Genomic DNA, 18,673 nt, shown 5'->3' with positions numbered 1-18,673 from the left:
CAGGGTCACTTGCTGTCTTCAAGAAACGACTAAAAACTCAACTATTTAGTCTCCACTTTCCTTCCTAATCTGCAATTGCCTCTCCGGATATATAACTAACTGTACTCAAAAAAAAAAAATAAAAACTTACATTACTAATGCTTTGCTTCTTAGACTTTACACACCTGAAACTCGCCTACAGCACTTATTCATTGTTGCTCTTATAGTTGTGTAAATTGCTTCCTTGTCCTCATTTGTTAGTTGCTTTGGATAAAAGCGTCTGCTAAATGGCTTAATGTAAAAGTAAAATGTAAATATTGAAATATCTCAACACCACTGTTAGATAAGTTACTTTAAGTAATAGATTACTAATTACATCATTAAAACTTGCTTTACATTTTATTTTAATTCCTCGACTAAATACTATAAATCCATACAAATTTTAGCGTAAAGAGAAACGCAATTCAGCTCCTTCTTAAATGCAACCTATTATGCCCCTTTTTACAAGACTTAAAATAAGTCTCTTGATGTCCCTAGAGTGTGTATGTCAAGTTTAGCTCAAAATACCCCTTAAATAATGTCTTATAACTCTTTGAATCTGCCCCTTTTAGGCTTTGTTTCAAATGATGCCATTTTGGTGACTGTCGCTTTAAGTTCAAATAAGATTGTGGTCTTTTCAAAAGAGGGCGGAGCTGCAATTGCCTATGTGGCAGATTTAAAAACAGGGCTAACATTCTATGCTAATGAGGGAAAGATTAGTTGTTCAACCTGAACGATGGCTGCAGCCAGTGATCAACGAGATTAGCCGAGTGTAGGCGGGAGCGAAGTTGAAAACATGTGGCGACGCAATGGCGCGGTAGGTAGTGCTGTCGCCTTACAGCAAGAAGGTCACTGGTTCGAGCCTCGGCTGGATCAGTTGGTGTTTCTGTGTGGAGTTTGCATGTTCTCCCTGCGTTTACATGGGTTTCCTCCGGGTGCTCAGGTTTCCCCCACAGTCCAAAGACAAGCGGTACAGGTGAATTGGGTAGGCTAAATTGTCCATAGTGAATGAGTGTGAATGAGTGTGTGTGGATGTTTCCCAGAGATGGGTTGCGGCTGTAAGGGCATCCTTTGCATAAAAACGTGCTGAATAAGTTGGTGGTTATTCCGCTGTGGCGACTCCGAATTAATAAAGGGACTAAGCTGAAAAGAAAATGAATGAATGAATGAATAAATACTAATTTAATTCAAAATCATTTTAATAATTTGTAATATTTCGTCTAACATATCTTTTGTTTACATTGCACTGATGGCCGCACACAACTAACACCACTATGGCGTGAGATGATTTCTACTCGGTGTGTCTGATGCATCTGAACGCTGAATAAATAAGCTCTCCATAAATGTGTGGTGTGTTATGAGCAGTGTTGGGTGTATTTTGTTATAATGCAACTCATTATAACTCATAATTCATTTTTTTCTGCTTAATACCTTTATTTATTAGGGGTCGCCACAGCCATGTATGTTGGCGGACTTGAGATGCAGAGAGGAGTACTTATCCTGCCAACTTATCCATCATATGTTTTACACAGTGCATGCCCTTTCAGCTGCCACCCAGTAATGGAAAACATCCATACACACATCTCACACACAGTTAAACACTACGGCCAGTTTAGTTTGTTTAATTCACTTTGAGCACATGTGTTTTTGCTGTGTGGGAAACCAGATAACCTAGAGAAAACCCACGCTAACATGGATAGAACATGCAAACTTCATACAGAAATGCCAACTGACCCAGCCGGGAGTCGAACCAGCGACCTTTTTGCTGTAAGGCAACAGTTCTAACCACTGAGCCACCATGTCACCTGCAATAATCATGTATTCAAAATCTGACAGGCCTAACTGACAGTATATAAATGGAAAGATTTCCAAATCCATTACTTCATTCGCTTACTTTAAAAATTCTGTAATATTCCCAGGTTTTGCTCTTTTTGATGGCTCCAAGATTTTAATCACACAGAGTGACATGTTTCTACATATTTTACTAACTGTTTGAATTATAATCAGTCATATATCAGTCTTACCTTCACTAGGTTTTTTTTTTTTTTTTTTTGAAAACGAAGTATAGACTGTTTTATAAGTATAGAATTTAAAGGAACAGTACACCTCAGAATAAAAGGAACGCATCCTAAATTTATTTCTGTTGAGCACAAAAAAAGATATTTAGAGAAATGTTGGTCACTTTTTTCTAGACTATAAAAAATTGATTTTAATTAAAAGTGGTTTACCTTTATTTACAGTTGTAAATTGCATTATGGGATGTTGATCTCTGCTCTGGTGACTTTAGATGTTGAAAATTCAACTCCTAGAACAATTTAATATTTCATTTAAAGATATGTGTAGGTTCTTCCAGATAAGAAATTACATTACAAACCATAAAGAAAAAAGCTTTAGTCATGCAAGAACCAAATAAAAAGAAGATTATTTCATAAGCATTGCAGGAAAAAAAAAACATTCCAGCTAAAAAACATGTCTTCCATTTATACAAAAGATTAGTAACTATTACTGTACAAATTGCAGATCATGTTGAAGGAAAATGGGAACTAGAACTAAATACCATAATTGAGGATGAGGTCTGGATTGAGTTATGTGAAGTATGTCCTAAAGGTCAATCAATAGTCATTTATGAAAAGAATTTGATTGGAAAGTAAAAATGAGGTACTTTAATTCTCCTTTTGTAATTTCCACATATGTAAAGGGACCATCTGCTGCTTTTTGCTGGAGAAAATGTTGTAAAATTGGAGATCATACCCACATTTTTTGTGACTGTCCTAAAATTCACAATTTTGGAAAAATGTTAAAAAAGAAATAAATAAGATATTAGATATAAATCCCCCTCGATCCAGTTGTGTGCTTATGTTTAATGTTTAATGAAGAAACACGATTTTTCCTAGGGATATTATTACTGGTTGAAAAAAAAAAAAAAAAGATAACATTACAATGGATGGAAGATGGTTTCCCAAAAGTGGCTCGGTGGATTCAGAGACTTAAACAGTTATGTAATGGAAAAAATGACTGCATGTCTACAAATGAAGACGATTTTTCCTAAGAGGTGGAAAAGTATTATTACATCATTAGATATTTATACTTAGAGGTAACTTAATCTATGACCAATGTTGTTTGAGGTAACTACAATGTAACACAATGTAACTTGATGTACAAATGGATCCCCTGAAAAGTAATTATGATGACAATACATTTAATTAATTAATTTATTTATTAATTTATTTATTTTATTTTCATTTTTATTTTTCATCTGTAAGGGGTTAAATTGTTGGGGTAGGGGTTGATTTGAAAACAATATAAATTTAAAATTCTTAAATAAAAAAAAAGAAAGTTTAACTCTATAGTTTAACAAAGTGATTTTTCTTTTGAAATAATAGAATGCATTAAAAAATATATAGAGAAGTGTGTAAAATGTACTGGCAGTTTATTACAAGGTTTTTGTATCGTGATATACAAGACCAACCCAGACAATATATCACTGTAAACTATTACAAATGTTATTAAAAGTCACTTTTTCAAACTTTTCATGGTTAAAAGTTGCTGGAAAAAATCAAGGTCACATAATGGCATTCAAAAGCATAAATAAACGTGAAAAGAAAAAATCTAAATCAAAACATGAATCACAAAATCTAGAAAACTGCTCATTTACTGATTTTTTTTACAGTGTATGAAAGTAAGTAGCTATTGTCTGATTACAAACATTCTTCAAAATATCTTCTTTTGTGTTTATCCAAATAAATAAATGGATATTGGTTTGGAAAAAGTGAATGGAGGGTAAATGATGACACAATTAACATTTTTTCTAGTCCTCAAAGTAGTTTTCTCATGTACCTTGAGTTCCTATTGTGTTCACTCTGGCGTTTTTACATTATTTTTACTCCATCCCCCCTCTTTTTTTGCCTTGCGCGCTACTGTACCCCCTTTGAAGTCTTTTGAAGATATTAATCCTCCTTTCATGCTTGATTCGAAATCCTAACTGATTATTTTCACGAAAGAATTTCAAACAACCCAGGAATTTACTTTCCATCCATACTGGGTGTATTTTTTTGAAGGGGGAAATTAATAGGAAATGATCTCGTAATTCTTTTCATCTGACTGCGAGGTGGACGGTAAATGCAAACAGATTGCATCCATTCAAAAGGTCTGTTTGCACTTTCAAAAAACTGTGAAAGTCGAGATGCTTCCTACATATCACATAATACATGCACAAAAAAAGAGTGGCAAATGAGAGCTGTAAACATGGTGTGAGGTGATTTGTCTTTGTTGGAGATATAAGTTCAGTGTGTTCCTATCGATTTTGTTGTTCACAAAAGATAATAATATGGATAGATCAGTGGTTCGCATCCCCAGTTCTGAACCCATTGAGGATCTTTTTCATTATTGGCCAAAGTACCTGTTTTTTGTGTATTTGAACCATTGGAACTGAATGGTTTTAGTTATATTTAGTTAGTACTCCATTTGTGGTTACTTTAGAATTGGGTCTAATTTAGCACAAAAGAGGAAAACCTTGATTCAACTTTCTAAAAATTAAACTTTTTATTCTATTTTGATTTTATCAATATTAAACATAAGAGTTACCCTGATTATTTAGATATTCTCTGATAGAAAAAGTAGTCTTTTTCATGCACACTTGACCTTGTATTAATAACACTGCCCATTGGATTTACTAGTCTTTTAACACCAAATCTTTATTTTCAATGTTCTGTTTTTAAAAAAGAATTATTTGAAAATAAAACACCTTGCTCTACCTTTCCAAAATAAACTAATTTGCTCTGTATAGCATGTGTATATGTATATAGTACATACATGCATACTAACATAAGGACTTAAGGGGATCTATTATGCAAAAATGACTTTTTTATCAGAGTTTTGTGGCAATAGTCTGTGAATATAACTTTTCTGATGGTAAACTTTTATTATTATTTTTTTATATAATTACACTTGATCAAAACAGCAGAAACACAAACAAACAATACACTTCATTTACATTTTGTAAAAATGTGCATAATAGGTCCCCTGTAAAACAAATATACTAAGATTTACCAGCACACTACTGTTGAATTGAACTGTTGTTATCAGAAAACATCTGATAGTGACTATTTTAGAAATATTCTTACCACATCTGACATTGTAAATTTAAAGCAGACTTTGAACTCTGTATTTCTTATTAAGGTTGGCTGTTGTTTTGACCTGTACTGAGACACTTGCTACCTTTCTAAACTGCTAAAATATCAGCCATTCATCAACCTGATCATCAATGTAAATTAATTGCTTCAACATCTGGAAGTTTAAACTATGTGCACAAGAATGAGATCAGAGGGCTGCAGCTGAGGAGATTGCAAAAAAAAAAAGAAGCAAAAACATCATAGAGAGCATGCAGAGATATTTTGCCCATCATCGAGTGTTAAATGTTCCAACATGAGGACATTTGAAAGCCTTGTCATCTTATAGACTTGACATTCTCAAGTATTTGGATTTTAAGGACCCTATCACACACCTGATGCAATAAGGCGCAAGACATGTTTGGTGCAATTTGTTGCAATTTTCAGACCAGTGCAGCAGCAATTTTCATGTTTTGCGTCAAGTTCTTTAAATAGTAAATCCATTTGCATCTCTTTGTGGACTCATGGGTGTGCTGGACTAAAATAGAGGTGTTTTAAGGCGCATTGTTGGCGCATTGCTATTTTGAGGAATTAAAAAAGACTGCGCCATTGACCAGCTGAAAGCAAGTCCAGCGCAGAGCGCGTTAGTTATGTGCCTATGCAGGTCCAAATACTTAAACCTTGCTGAATACACACAGGATGTGCAGCAATACACAAATATGTTTACATAATTAAAAAAAATGAAAGGATTAAAATGTTACAATAATTATTTTCTACATAGATATCACAACCACGGCCTCCATGCCTCATCCCGGGGGGCTTTTTTTAGTTTATTCATGACAATTTGCATTTGAATATTATTATTATTATTTTTATTATTATTATTAACAGTATTATTTAACATATTTATATTTGTTTTAATAGATTTGTCCACTTGTCGGGTTTTTGTCACTATATGGGGCATAGGATGTGTGTTTGGACATAGTGTGACCACACTTCATTATTACTGTCCATTAATTCTTTTGCTGGAAATTAGAACTGAATTTAGAAATAGTTTTGAAACAAATATTTGCACTTAACAAACTAAATTAATTTGTACGCTAATGGATATCATCCGTGAAGTGAGTACAACACCGTTTCCTCATCCACAAAATAGTAAAAGTAAAGAGAAAGAAAAAGTAAAAAGGCTGAGTGGAGGTGGCTCGTTCTTTATCCTCGTGCTGCAGATGCTCTGTTTGACTGTTTTCTCGCTAGTAAAGCATTCATTTTTCCACCATGTAAATAGCAAATGCACCATAGTACGACATAACTGACTCTAAATGGAAATATGAGATGAGACTCTGATTGATTAAATGCATATTATGCTGAAAACACACCCATAACTCATTAAGAGAATGAACACAATCCTGTTAGACCATGCACTTGGCACAAACCGCATTTTTCCATCCTTAATATGCCAAAAGTGTATTCGGACATGCCCTTAATGCTTTTCCGCCATGCTCTTTAGACTTTGCGCCTAGATCGTTAAAATAGAGCCCTTATTGTCCTGCTTTTCCTTTGGATCAAAATAAAAGTATAGCTGTGAATTTTTAAGTTGTTTTGATGGCTCCTATTGTCCTCATAGTCACTGCATTGGTCACTTTGGTTAAAAGCGTCTGCCAAAGTATTAAATGTAAATGTATTGTAAATGTAAAATGTAGTTCTCGAGGGACCAACCTGGTGGCAAGTTCCTATTACAAAGTTCAAAAGCCTTTTTAGACAGAACAAGTTTTGCAAGTCTGTTGTCATGCTTATTGAAGTTGTGCCGATCCCTCAATAGCTTCTTCCAGACTCTTTCTTACCCCCTTGTTGTTTTCTGTTGAAAACAGCCGAGAAACAAGAGTCCTGAGCCACATGCCAACATCAACTAGAAACAATACTGTTTGGAATGTTACAGGCTCCAGACCCCAAAATCACATTTACACAGTTGCATATGGCCTGCAGTTTAAACTTTTTTTTTCTACTTGACTTTATGCGAACTTGACAGCTTCCTATCAGCCTTTATTGTTAAATGCTCTTCATGCAGAAAGAGACATCATCAGCCTTGTTATAGAGTGTGAAGTGCTTTGATTTTGACATCATTATGCATGACCTCAGATGACCTTGTGCATCTGTGTGGTGGTGGAAATCCATCACTCTGTTTGCAACAAGAAAAACCTGTACATATACCATCCACAAACAAAAGCTGCTTTAGGGGTAGTTATAAGAGATTTTTAAAGTGTATACAAAAAAAGCAGCCCAAAGCATGTGACAATTAAAGGAAAAGGCTTTATTGACATACACTCACCGGCCTCTTTATTAGGTACACTTTAGTAGTACCAGTTTGGACCCACTTTTGCCTTCAGAACTGCCTTAATCCTTCATGGCATATATTTAAGGTACTGGAATCATTCCTCGAAGGTTTTGATGCTCAGTTGGTACTAAAGGGCCCAATGTGTGCCAAGAAAATATCCCCCACACCATTTCACCACCACCACCAGCCTGAACCATTGATGCAAGGCAGGATGGATGCATGCTTTCATGTTGTTTACGCCAAATTCTGACCCTACCATCCGAATGTCGCAGCAGAAATCAAGACTCAACAGACCAGACAACGTTTTTCCAATCTTCTATTGTTCAATTTTGGTGAGCCTGTGTGAATTGTATCCTCAATTTCCTGGTCTTACCTGATAGGAGCGGCACCCAGTGTGATCTTCTGCTGCTGTAGCCCATCCGCCTCAAGGTTGGATATGTTGTGCGTTCAGAGATGCTCTTCTGCATACCTCGGTTGTAACGAGTGGTTATTTGAGTTATCGTTGTCTTTATATCAACTCGAATCAGTCTCCTTTGACCTCTGGCATCAACAAAGCATTTGCGCCCACAGAACTGCCGCTTATTGGATATTTTCTCTTTTGTTGGACGTTCAAAGTCACTAAAATCATCTTCTACCACATTCTGATGCTTGGTTTGAACTGCAGCTGATCGTGTTGACCATGTTGCTGCCATTTGTTTGGCTGATTAGAAAGTTGCGTTAACAAGCAGTTGGACAGGTGTACCTAATAAAGTGGCCGGTGAGTGTATGGCTATCATCTTAAAAAACAGAACTTATGTGCACCTACACGTTTCTGCAACTTGCCTTCATCACGAACATGATAGTTGGTATATCTGGAGTTCATTTGAACACTTAGTACGTCACGTGAGATGATTACATAACTAAACAATACAGAAAATCATAACACTCAAGCAATAATGTCAAATAAATGGTTATTTGCAATACAGTAAAGGGAGAAAAACAAATACAAATTATATATATATAATGTATATATATATATATATATATATATATATATATATATATATATATACACACACACAGTTGAAGTCACAATTATTAGCCCTTCTGTTTATTTTGTTGCCCAAATTCTGTTTAACAGCGAAAAAAATATTTTTCAACACATTTCTAAACATAATAGTTTTAATACCTCATCTCTAATAACTGATTTATTTTATCTTTGCCATGATGACAGTACTTAATGTTTAACTAGATATTTTTCAAGACACTTCTATACAGCTTAAAGTGACATTTAAATGCTTAACTAGGTTAATTAAGATAAATAGGCAGGTTAGAGTAGATAGGCAAGTTATTGTATAACGATGGTTTGTTCTGTAGACTATCAAAAAAATATTGCAGCATTAAACAACCTTTATATTACACTCTGAAGGAAAAAAGCAGAAAAATGTATAATGCATTTGTTTGTGACCTCCATCCTGCTGATTCAGGTAAATTGAAAAATTAGCTGTTCCCTGAACATGAGAAAGCAGCAGGACTCGCTGCTCTTTTCAATAAAAAGGTTAATTTTATTACTACTTCTTGCCAAAACAAACATTATCTTTATGATAAAGTACATTTTAAGGGATAGTTCAGCCAAAAATTACAATTTACTCCCCATTTACACACAAATTGTTTCTAAACCTTTAAGAGTTTCTTTATTCTGTTGATTAATAAAGAAGATAACTTGAAGAATGTTCAAAACCTGTAACCATTGCCATGACTTTCATATTAGGAAAAGAAATAATATGGAATTATTACAGGTTTCTGGCTTTATTTAAAATATTTTATTTAGTGTTTAACAGAAGAAAGAAGTTCAAACAGGTTTGGAACAAGTAAAAGGGCAGTAAATGATGACAGCATTTTATGTTTTGGGTGAACTATTAATTTAAATGTTTTGCTGAATTTTTATTGTGTGTGTTTTTTTCTGACAATTTATTTTCCTCCTCCATTTGTCTTGCGTTGAAATGCAGTTTTGCAATTGCGTTTTCAGATGGAAAAACATATGTTTATGAGTCTTTGATTGGAGCTAAAATGTAAACAAACTTGTGTTGCTGGGCAGCTTCATCACTGCAAATGAGCCTTGATGAATCTGGACATTGCAAAATGCCACAGAACTAACAAGGACTGACTTGCAGTGGAATGTATTGGCTGGTGTACATTTCTCAAAGAAATCCTATTATAGCTACTCTTAACCCTTGTGTGCCAATTTAAAACAGTTACATGTAGTGTAGGTTCACAGAGGACAAAATATTAATGTACAAAATATGAAAATATTGTATTTTATGCACTTTTTCCAGAATGCTAACGTGTTAAATTGTTTTGGATGCTGATATAATTAATAGCAGTTGGCTGTTGAAAGGATTAGCATCAGGACTGCTGTTATAAACTGTTTTCTCTGTGTTTTCACCTGCTAATAGTGTAGTTCAGGTCTATGCACAACACTGGATGTGTGGCTGCTGGTGTCATGTGTGAAATTCCAGTGATTGCTGTTGTCTCTTTGTGTTGTTTTGGTCTTCGGCTGGCTATTTTAAGAGGTTAGCATTTGCACTCTTTACGATCCTTCATCTACAAACACAAATCAACTAGCTGGGATTAAAACAGTGTGAGATGTAGAAGTTTTAGGTCTGAGTCACTTGCGAATTAGTCTGCTGTGTGCTGTGAAGCCGTGTGAGCGCTGTGAATCATCACACTTTCAGTTGTGTTAATGTGCCTGAGTTGAATTCTGCTTTTAAAACACCTTTTTTTTAAATGAAAACTAACCATATACTAATGCATTTCTTGTCCTCTGGTGCAACATTTCTTTTGGCTGACATCACTAAAGCAGTCTAGATTCTAAAACACTTTTTACAGTCCAATCCACTGCAGATGCATACAACTTGGTTGTAAAAAATACATTGGCACATAGACAAAAAGACTACAGATGGAATTTAAACTTAGACTACAAAATGTGTGCTTCATTAACTGACTAATGTTAATACACAGCCTTCTGAATCTAGTTTATAACTTTATCATTTATTAACAACCTCTTTTGTTAAATAGAAAACCCAACATAGGCTCATTCTGAAAACGTAACCCTATATATATATATATTTCTGGAGATCGTAAATTATGTAGCCAGAGGTACGTATGGCTGCATTACATCTTTAAAACTAATGCTACAGGGCAGTATGATACCGTTTCTTTTCGTGCTTTCCAGTTGACTGCTTACCTCTGTGTGGACGATTTTTCTGCTGTTACCAGTTTGTCCAGTAGCTCAACATGTATGCCGACGTACTTGAGAAGCAGAGAGGAGTTGACCACAGTGATATGGGGTTCGAGTTTGGTAAAGAGTGGTTCCAGAAAGTGGGTAAGACAAAAACAGAAGCCAAAAAATTAAATAAAGAAGTAAATAACAGGGTGAGAATGTGGTATAATCTGAAAACGTGGTAAAAATCAGGCGAGGGCTTTTCTTTTTCTGGATTGCTTATTTAAACTGTTGGTTGGGTTTAGGGAAGGTGGTGGGCGGGTACGTTGACAGCCGCCTCTTGGGAACAGTGGATTTGCATGAGAACAGCAGGCGCTAATGGCACTTGCGAGAGAAATTTGAGATCACAGAAAGTGTACACAGCTGTGTCTGGTAGACGTTTTTTTTTTTTGCAAAAAATAAATACTGCACAAAATATTACCTCCTGGGACATATATGATTCTCTCCAGAAATGTATATAGGGGTACGTAATCCGTACATGGCAAGCAAACTGGACAAACTGGTTACAGCGGGTAAATCATCCATACAGAGGTAACAAGATGTAAAAAGGAAACGTCATCATACCGCCCCATAGCGTTTGTTTTAAAGATGAAATGCAGCCATACGTAGCTCTGGCTAAATAATTCATTAACTCCAGAAACGTAAATAGAGCTACGTTTTCAGAATAAGCCTGGGTTAAATTAAAAAAAACATGTTTTGTTTTAACTCGGGTTCATTCTGATTGCGTACCCCTATATACATTTCTGGAGAGCATCAAATATGTCCCAGGAGGTACATTTTTTTGCAGTTTTTTTATAGCATTTTCACAAGCTGAGGTAAAATTAAAAATATAAAAGATCAAACTAATATGGTTTCAATAAACAAATGAACACGTAATGTTTTTATTTTAATGTGTTTATATTAATCAACAAAATATTATTCAAATATTTTATTTATTTATTTTATTTTATAACTTTTTTATTTTATTTTATTTTTATTTTTCCCAAAAATAAAGTTTGGTTTAACTTGAAGAAATTACAACAGAAAAATATTACTCTTCTTGAGTATGCTTCTCTACATAAAAATGATACAATTAAATATTAATAGAGTTTTAGAAAATATAACAGAACTTGAGAAAAAAGTAAAACTAATTTCATAGCGTTCCCGAAATCTAATTTTTGGTGTAAAAAAAGTCTTTGTTTACTAACATGTATTTTGACCATTAAAATGGAATTCGGAAGAAAAGAAAGTCAAATTTGTTTAAACCCATATAAATGATTATAAACAAAAAAAAAAGAAATGTATATTAAAATAAAAAAACATCAAATGTGAATTATCGCACATATGAAAATGTCAAATTATATATATTTTTTCACTTTAAATTACACAATTTTTTTTTTAAACTTAAAAACTAAATTAAATAATAAAACAACTATATAGTTAATACAATAATTAATATCATATTATTAATAATATAACAACATCTATTTAATATTGTTCATTTATTCATTTTCTTTTCAGCTTAGTTCGTTTATTAATCTGGGGTCGCCACAGCGGAATGAACTGCCAACTTATCAAGCTTATATTTTACGCAGCGGATACCCTTCCAGCCGCAACCCTACTCTGGGAAACACCCAACACTCTTGCATTCACACACATACGCTACAGCCAATTTAGCTTATTCAATTCACCTATACTGCATGTATTTGGACTGTGGGGGAAACGGGTGCACCCAGAGGAAACCCACATGAACACGGAGAACAAACTTCACGCAGAAATGCCAACTGACCTTGCTGGGGCTCGAACCAGCAACCTTCTTGCTGCAAGGCGATTGTGCTACCCACTGTGCCTCTGTGACACCTCAATTTAATATTATTTAGCTGAAAAATTAACAAGAAGTATAAGGAAACCTATTTTTTGTTCAATAATAGTTTTTTGCGTAGCATTTCTTTCAGTCTTTGACAATTAAAATTGTTCATTTTTATGTATCACTTTTAGTAGACTTTCAATATAGCACAAGAGTTAATCTAACAGTTATTTCCTGTATGTGTTGCAGTACAAATCAGCTTATCTGTTACACAGTAAAGAGCGGTTTGGGCTTTCCAGAGAACATCGTAAAATCCTGAAGCAGTCAGGTTTTAGGACCTTTGGCAGCTCGTCCACAGAGGAGGCTCTCAGACTGAGCACTTCTGCCTCAAACTACCACAGCAATCAATTTCCCAACAACAGGAGCCGCTTCACACCGCTGACAAGAGCACACTGGTCCACAATTCAGGATTAAACCCTGGAGCAAAAGTGGAATATTGAAACCTAAAATCAAGGCATCATCTGAGTAACTTTCTAAAGTCATAAGAGAGCGAAGGAGGAGGAGGAGGAGAGAGGTAGGACACTTTAATGACATTTGCATGCATATCACACTTAGTGCATATACGTTTTAAAGTAATTTGCATTGGTAAAAATAAAACAACTGTTGATTTTAATGTTTGCAATGGATCTCTTTGAAGTATTAGACTCATTATTGTATTCTACATACAGAAAAGTTGACCATTTCTAAAACCTGACTGCATGTAATTGCATACACTCTACTAATGCTGGGTTGTTTCAACTCAGTTTTGAATCAGCTATGGACATGCACAAGTGTTTTCAGGTCGCAATTTATATTATGTGGCTTTAAAAATGATGTACTGACATCAAGAAATAAATGCAATGTACTTATTGTGCTCATATTAAATAGTAAAACACTATGAATGTGAGAAAGTAAGTTTGTAAGGTCAGTTTAAAGGGATATTTAACCCAAAATTTAATATTTGTTCCCTGTTTAGACACCTCCAAGTGGTTATCTAATGAGTTTCTGTATTCTGTTGAACAGAAAAGAATATAATCTGACTTCCATCGAAAAAAAACTTATACAATAGAAGACAATGGTTACCAGTTTCCAACATATTTCAAAACATCTTCTTTAGGGTTTAACAGAACAAAGAGGCTTAGGTTTGGAACAAGTAAATGCTTAATAAATGATGGTAGAATTAAAATTTTTGTTGAACTATTCCTTTGAGCGTAATGGGTGTAATTAAAAATGTAATTACTGAAATGAACATGACCCTAACCTCAACCTTATTAAGTAATAACACAAGAAATACCAGAAGTAATAATATAAGGATTTAAACTATTATGTAAAAACATCTATGTATACATAATAAATGCATTATATCAAGATTATTATTTTAAAAGTGAGTATATAAAGTGGGAACAGGGTGCTTTGGAAGACGTATGACAATACCTGAAACTCCAGGGTGACCAACAATCCTAATTGTCCCTTCTTTTGGGGGCTTAAAGGGGCTTTCAAACTTCAGGATCATCAGGTTACGGTTGCGTTTGGGGCCGTAGCAGTTCTTTCAGCTGCGGCACACATGCACACATGACTCATATTACCTCCAGTCATACGCTGGTCGGGACGGAGCATCAGGTCAGACATGCCTTCCATATTTTTCATATCGTGAAGATCTGAACAAACTGTCTGTGCTCGTTTTTTTCTGCTTCTTCATGTTTTTTCTGTGTGTTATAAGGCAGACGTGACCGAAGCAGATCAGTTTCCTACATCACTCATTACTGATTCATGAGTACCAGTCATTACAAGGCATTATATGTTTGGGACAGACTGGTGTACTGTACACAGAGACGGGTTTGCGCATTCTTGGAAGGCCTGCTTTGACTTTTTGTAAGGACAGTGGAGCTTACATGCATGGCATTTTCTTTTGTTCATTCCAGAATGTTTTATCCTTCTATTTTAAGGATGTTTATGAAAGAACTAGTTCACACACACACAAACTTAACTTTTTCCATGCTATTATAATGAATGACTGGGACGGCGGGACCTACATACTCGGCAAAAAAGGCTTTTTAAGGCATCTTAATTATCAAGTTTTGGCTTAATTTACATTTTCATTTAATCATTTGGCATATGTTTCTATTTAAATTGACCTACAATCTGCATGATATAACTAATCAGAGCAGGAAAAGAACAACATATAATAAAAATGTTTTCACAATTTTTAGTTGATCTAAATATATATTGGTGGGTAGTTGTTGCATTTTCACAATACAACTTAATATAATTAATATTGTCATCATTTAAACTGCAGTAAATAGTTAAACATTTTGTCTTGTGTAGATCTCTTGTAATAAAGAGATCTCTTGTAATTTTGAGCCAAATCTCCAAATGAATGTACTAGACTTTCTTTCAAGCATACACCAATACATTACAGATCTTATAATTGAAAAAGAAAATTGTAAAATCATTCATAAATACCGCAGACCTAATTTAACAAGTGGCTATTTTAGTAAATAGCAACATTTTTTTACCATATATTTTTAAAAATCTTAAAACATGATTATTTTGTCAATGAAATCTATGTCCTCTGATGTGACACTATTGTACACTCACCGATCAGAATTTGGCATCAACAACATGAAAGCATGGATCCATCCTGCCTTCTATCAACCCTTCTGGCTGGTGTTGGTGGTGTAATATTTTCTTCGCACACTTTGGGCCCATTAGTACCAACTGAGCATCGTGTCAATGCCACAGCCTACCTGAATATTGTTGCTGACCATCTCCATCCCTTTATGACCACAGTGTACCCATCTTCTGATGGCTACTTCCAACAGGACACACGCCATGTCATAAGAGCGAAACATCTCAGACTGGTTTCTTAAACATGATAATGAATTCACTTTACTCAAATGGCTTCCCCAGTCACCAGAACTCAATCCAATAGAGCACCTTTGGGATGTGGTGGAATAGGAGATTCGCATCATGGATGTGCAGCCGACAAATCTGCAGCAACTGCATGATGCGATCAAGTCAATATGGACCAAATTCTCTGAGGATTATTTCCAGTACCTTGTTGAATCTGCCACGAAGGATTAAGGCAGTTCTGAAGGCAAAAAGGGTCTAATCCGCTACTAGTAAAGTGTACCTAATAAAGTGGCTGCTCAGTGTATGCGAATTTAAAATGAGCAATTCCACTGAAAACTTTAATTAGTTGATGGACCCGATTCAAGATCATTGTACTGAAGCCCATGACATGCACCTTTTTATTTTTTTGGAATCATTATAAAATGAAGTTTTGTTATGCTTTAGTTTGACACTCCTTTTTATTGAAAATGTCCAACCAGTCAAAATAGCATTATATGAAGATAAATGTCCAACAATGACGATAAATGGCTCTCTATTCGTTTATTATTAGCTGTTGTTTTCTTACATTTTACCATGTTACACCATGGGACATTTTTACGGTAAAGTTCAGTAAAAAAGTAATAATGAAAAAAAGGGAAAGAATTGATAAAGTTAATATGACCCTTTCTTAAAGATCAGACTTCAAACAACTGTACATAAACAGACCTGTTTTCTCTTCAAAAATTATCTTTTACAAATTTTTACTGCCTATTTGTCAACTACCCATATACTGTAAACAGTCAAGCCTGAAATTATTCATACCCTAGGGGTATTTGTTCCCTCCCCCTGCCTATACATTTGTAATGAAGAGAAGCTGTAGTTTCAAAGCTTCAAAAAGAAAAAGGGTTTATTTCCAATTTGTACATTTCACTACACTTTAGGTCATTGTTGAATTTTAATTTGCAGTTTCTGCCCAGTCTTCAAACAAAGTAGTCATATGACTTGCCACTTAGGGTTTACAGAAAACAGTAACGATGTTGCATTTTCCACTTAGTTTGCCAACCCAGGCTCATTATGGATACATACCCCTGTATACATTTCTGGAGAGCACGAAATACGTCCCAGGAGCTGTTTCTTTGCAGGTTTTGTCCACCAGAGGCCGCTGTGTATGCTTTTTCAGATCTTGAATTTCTCTTGCAAGTGCCATTTGTGCTTGCTGTTCTCGCGTAAATCCACTAGAGACTGCTGTCGACTGACTGACTGACTGACCCACCCTTGACTTGTATAGTAGAAAAAAAAGCAGAATAACAAATCTCAAATAGGATTGGAAAAAGTAAATTATAAGTGAATTTTCATTTTCGGGTTAACAGTGTCTTTAAAAGTCAAAATCATTTTGTTCAAATAAGTAATAATTAAAATAATTAGTCTTTTTCAAACCAAATTCTGCAGATGCTAGTTAAACTCGACTTAACATGACTTAAAACAATACTATATTGATAATTTTAAGAGTTTAAAGGTCCCTTGAAATGCTTTGAAATGTGCATTTTTAGTCGATGTTTGACGTGATCTCAACCAAAACACGAAGAGAAGGACTGGTGTAGCACCTCCCCTTTTTTTGTAAACCAGCCAATAGCGTTTTGCTTTATCAGGCAGTTTGAGTGGTTGAGCTTAAGCACATCAAATAAGGCATGTCAGGCACTAGAGAACATTTGATTGGTCAAGATTTGATGAGAAACTAAAATCTATTTAAGCGGAAGTTACAAGCCTTACATTTATTCATTCATTCATTATCTTTTCAGCTTAGTCCCTTTATTAATCTGGGGTCGCCACAGCGGAATAAACCGCAAACTTATCCAGCATATGTTTTACACTGTGAATTTTGTCAGTGTATTGGAGCATACTAGTTTATTTATACATCTTAATAAACTAACAATACTGATACTAACATCTAAAACACGTTATTTTAATTTCATGAGACCTTTGAGTCTCTAAACAAACCTACATTTCCCACTGTTTGGCCAGATGTTTATTGAGGTCATTTGCCACATAGAAAGCCAGGCCTGTGATGTTCTCCAGACACTTGACATACATTAACTTCAATCTTTGAACACAACAGGTTGTCTTTTAGCCTTTAAAGATGATCCAAGTTCTCGCGCCATTTCTCATGTAGAAAGGACAGTGTTTGGGTAGGAGAAGTTGATCTGTACTAGTGACCTACTCAACAGGCTCTTTGGTCTACCAGGCCATGTAAACACACATTTAGGGAGCGAGAACAGAGAACATCTTGAATCGGAGATGTTGATGACCATGGAAACAGTTTGACATCTCACAGTCGTAAACAAGAAACACTGGATGCCACATGTTTGAGGGTCAGTGTTGGTTTTTCCCTCAGTGTTTTACTGTATTGTGGATTGAGCAAATTCAGCTTTGGTGAGCAAAAGATACTTTATTGAAGATTTTCTAGTAATTTTATCTGAAAAAAAGTAATTTTAGCTAAATAAGTGGGGCAAATCATCTAAAATCAGTCATTTATTGATTGATTTAGAAAGAGACTAATAGTTTTATATGGCATGGAAGCATTGAACTGTGTTATAACAAAGACTATAGAATACACAATACATGTCACTCATATGGATTTGAATGGATAAAGGTGTAATGGTCAATATAGCGAATGAAGCCCCGCCTACTAGTACAAGAGCCAATCATTGATCACTATAGACTGACATTTCTCCGGGGGAGAAGCTCAGACCAGACTTGTGTTTTTACTACAGTTTAGTGGTCAACAAACACTCTGTAATCTCAGCGAATACTTGCTTAACAGACATAAGAAATATATCCACATAGAGCTTGAAATTTCTACTTTAAAATGAACCCATTATACCTAAAAACTAATTTTTTTTGGTTTTGTAATCTGTATGAAAAGAACATAATGTACAGTCCATCCTGTCAAACGCACATCACATGACAGCAACTACTCAAACGCCCACAAACTTGTTAACAAAGAGTCGCTGTTAGTCACTGTCAAGACCAAGTTGTGAATTACCTCAGAAAAGCAGCGCGATCTGACGAAGCATAATCCAGAGGATGATAATGTGTAACACGGCCATAAATGAGATTGGAGTCTTTCTTTCCAACAGCGCATTAACTTGGGCAACCTGAAAAAAAATTGCTGATTTTGTTTGATACAAAGGTTTAGAAATTAAACTTATGAGACTGTTGTTGCTTAATTTTATTGGTGATTCCACATATGTAATAAATGTAATTGTAAGCTTGGCAAACAGTTTTGGAGAATTTGG

General features: G+C 34.9%; 1 protein-coding gene across 2 annotated transcripts in view; it reads left to right on the top strand.

The window, feature by feature from the left end:
* Positions 1-12,875: 12,875 nt before the first annotated feature.
* Positions 12,876-18,673, top strand: part of ngfb (nerve growth factor b (beta polypeptide)) — a 46,471-nt gene continuing 40,673 nt past the window's right edge. The window contains exons 1-2 of one of the 2 annotated variants that reach the window (NM_199210.2): positions 12,876-13,080; positions 14,036-14,417. In NM_199210.2, coding sequence (NP_954680.2) covers positions 14,344-14,417 — 74 coding nt within the window. In that variant the 5' untranslated portion in view covers positions 12,876-13,080; positions 14,036-14,343. The remainder of the gene's footprint in view (positions 13,081-14,035; positions 14,418-18,673) is intronic. The other variant, NM_001351718.1, reaches the window with a different exon arrangement.

This window comes from Danio rerio, chromosome 6 (assembly GCF_049306965.1).
Source record: "Danio rerio strain Tuebingen ecotype United States chromosome 6, GRCz12tu, whole genome shotgun sequence".
Classification (NCBI taxonomy): Eukaryota; Metazoa; Chordata; class Actinopteri; order Cypriniformes; family Danionidae; genus Danio; species Danio rerio.
Note: the sequence above shows the minus strand (reverse complement) of the source record. Positions and strands in the feature narration are given on the sequence as shown.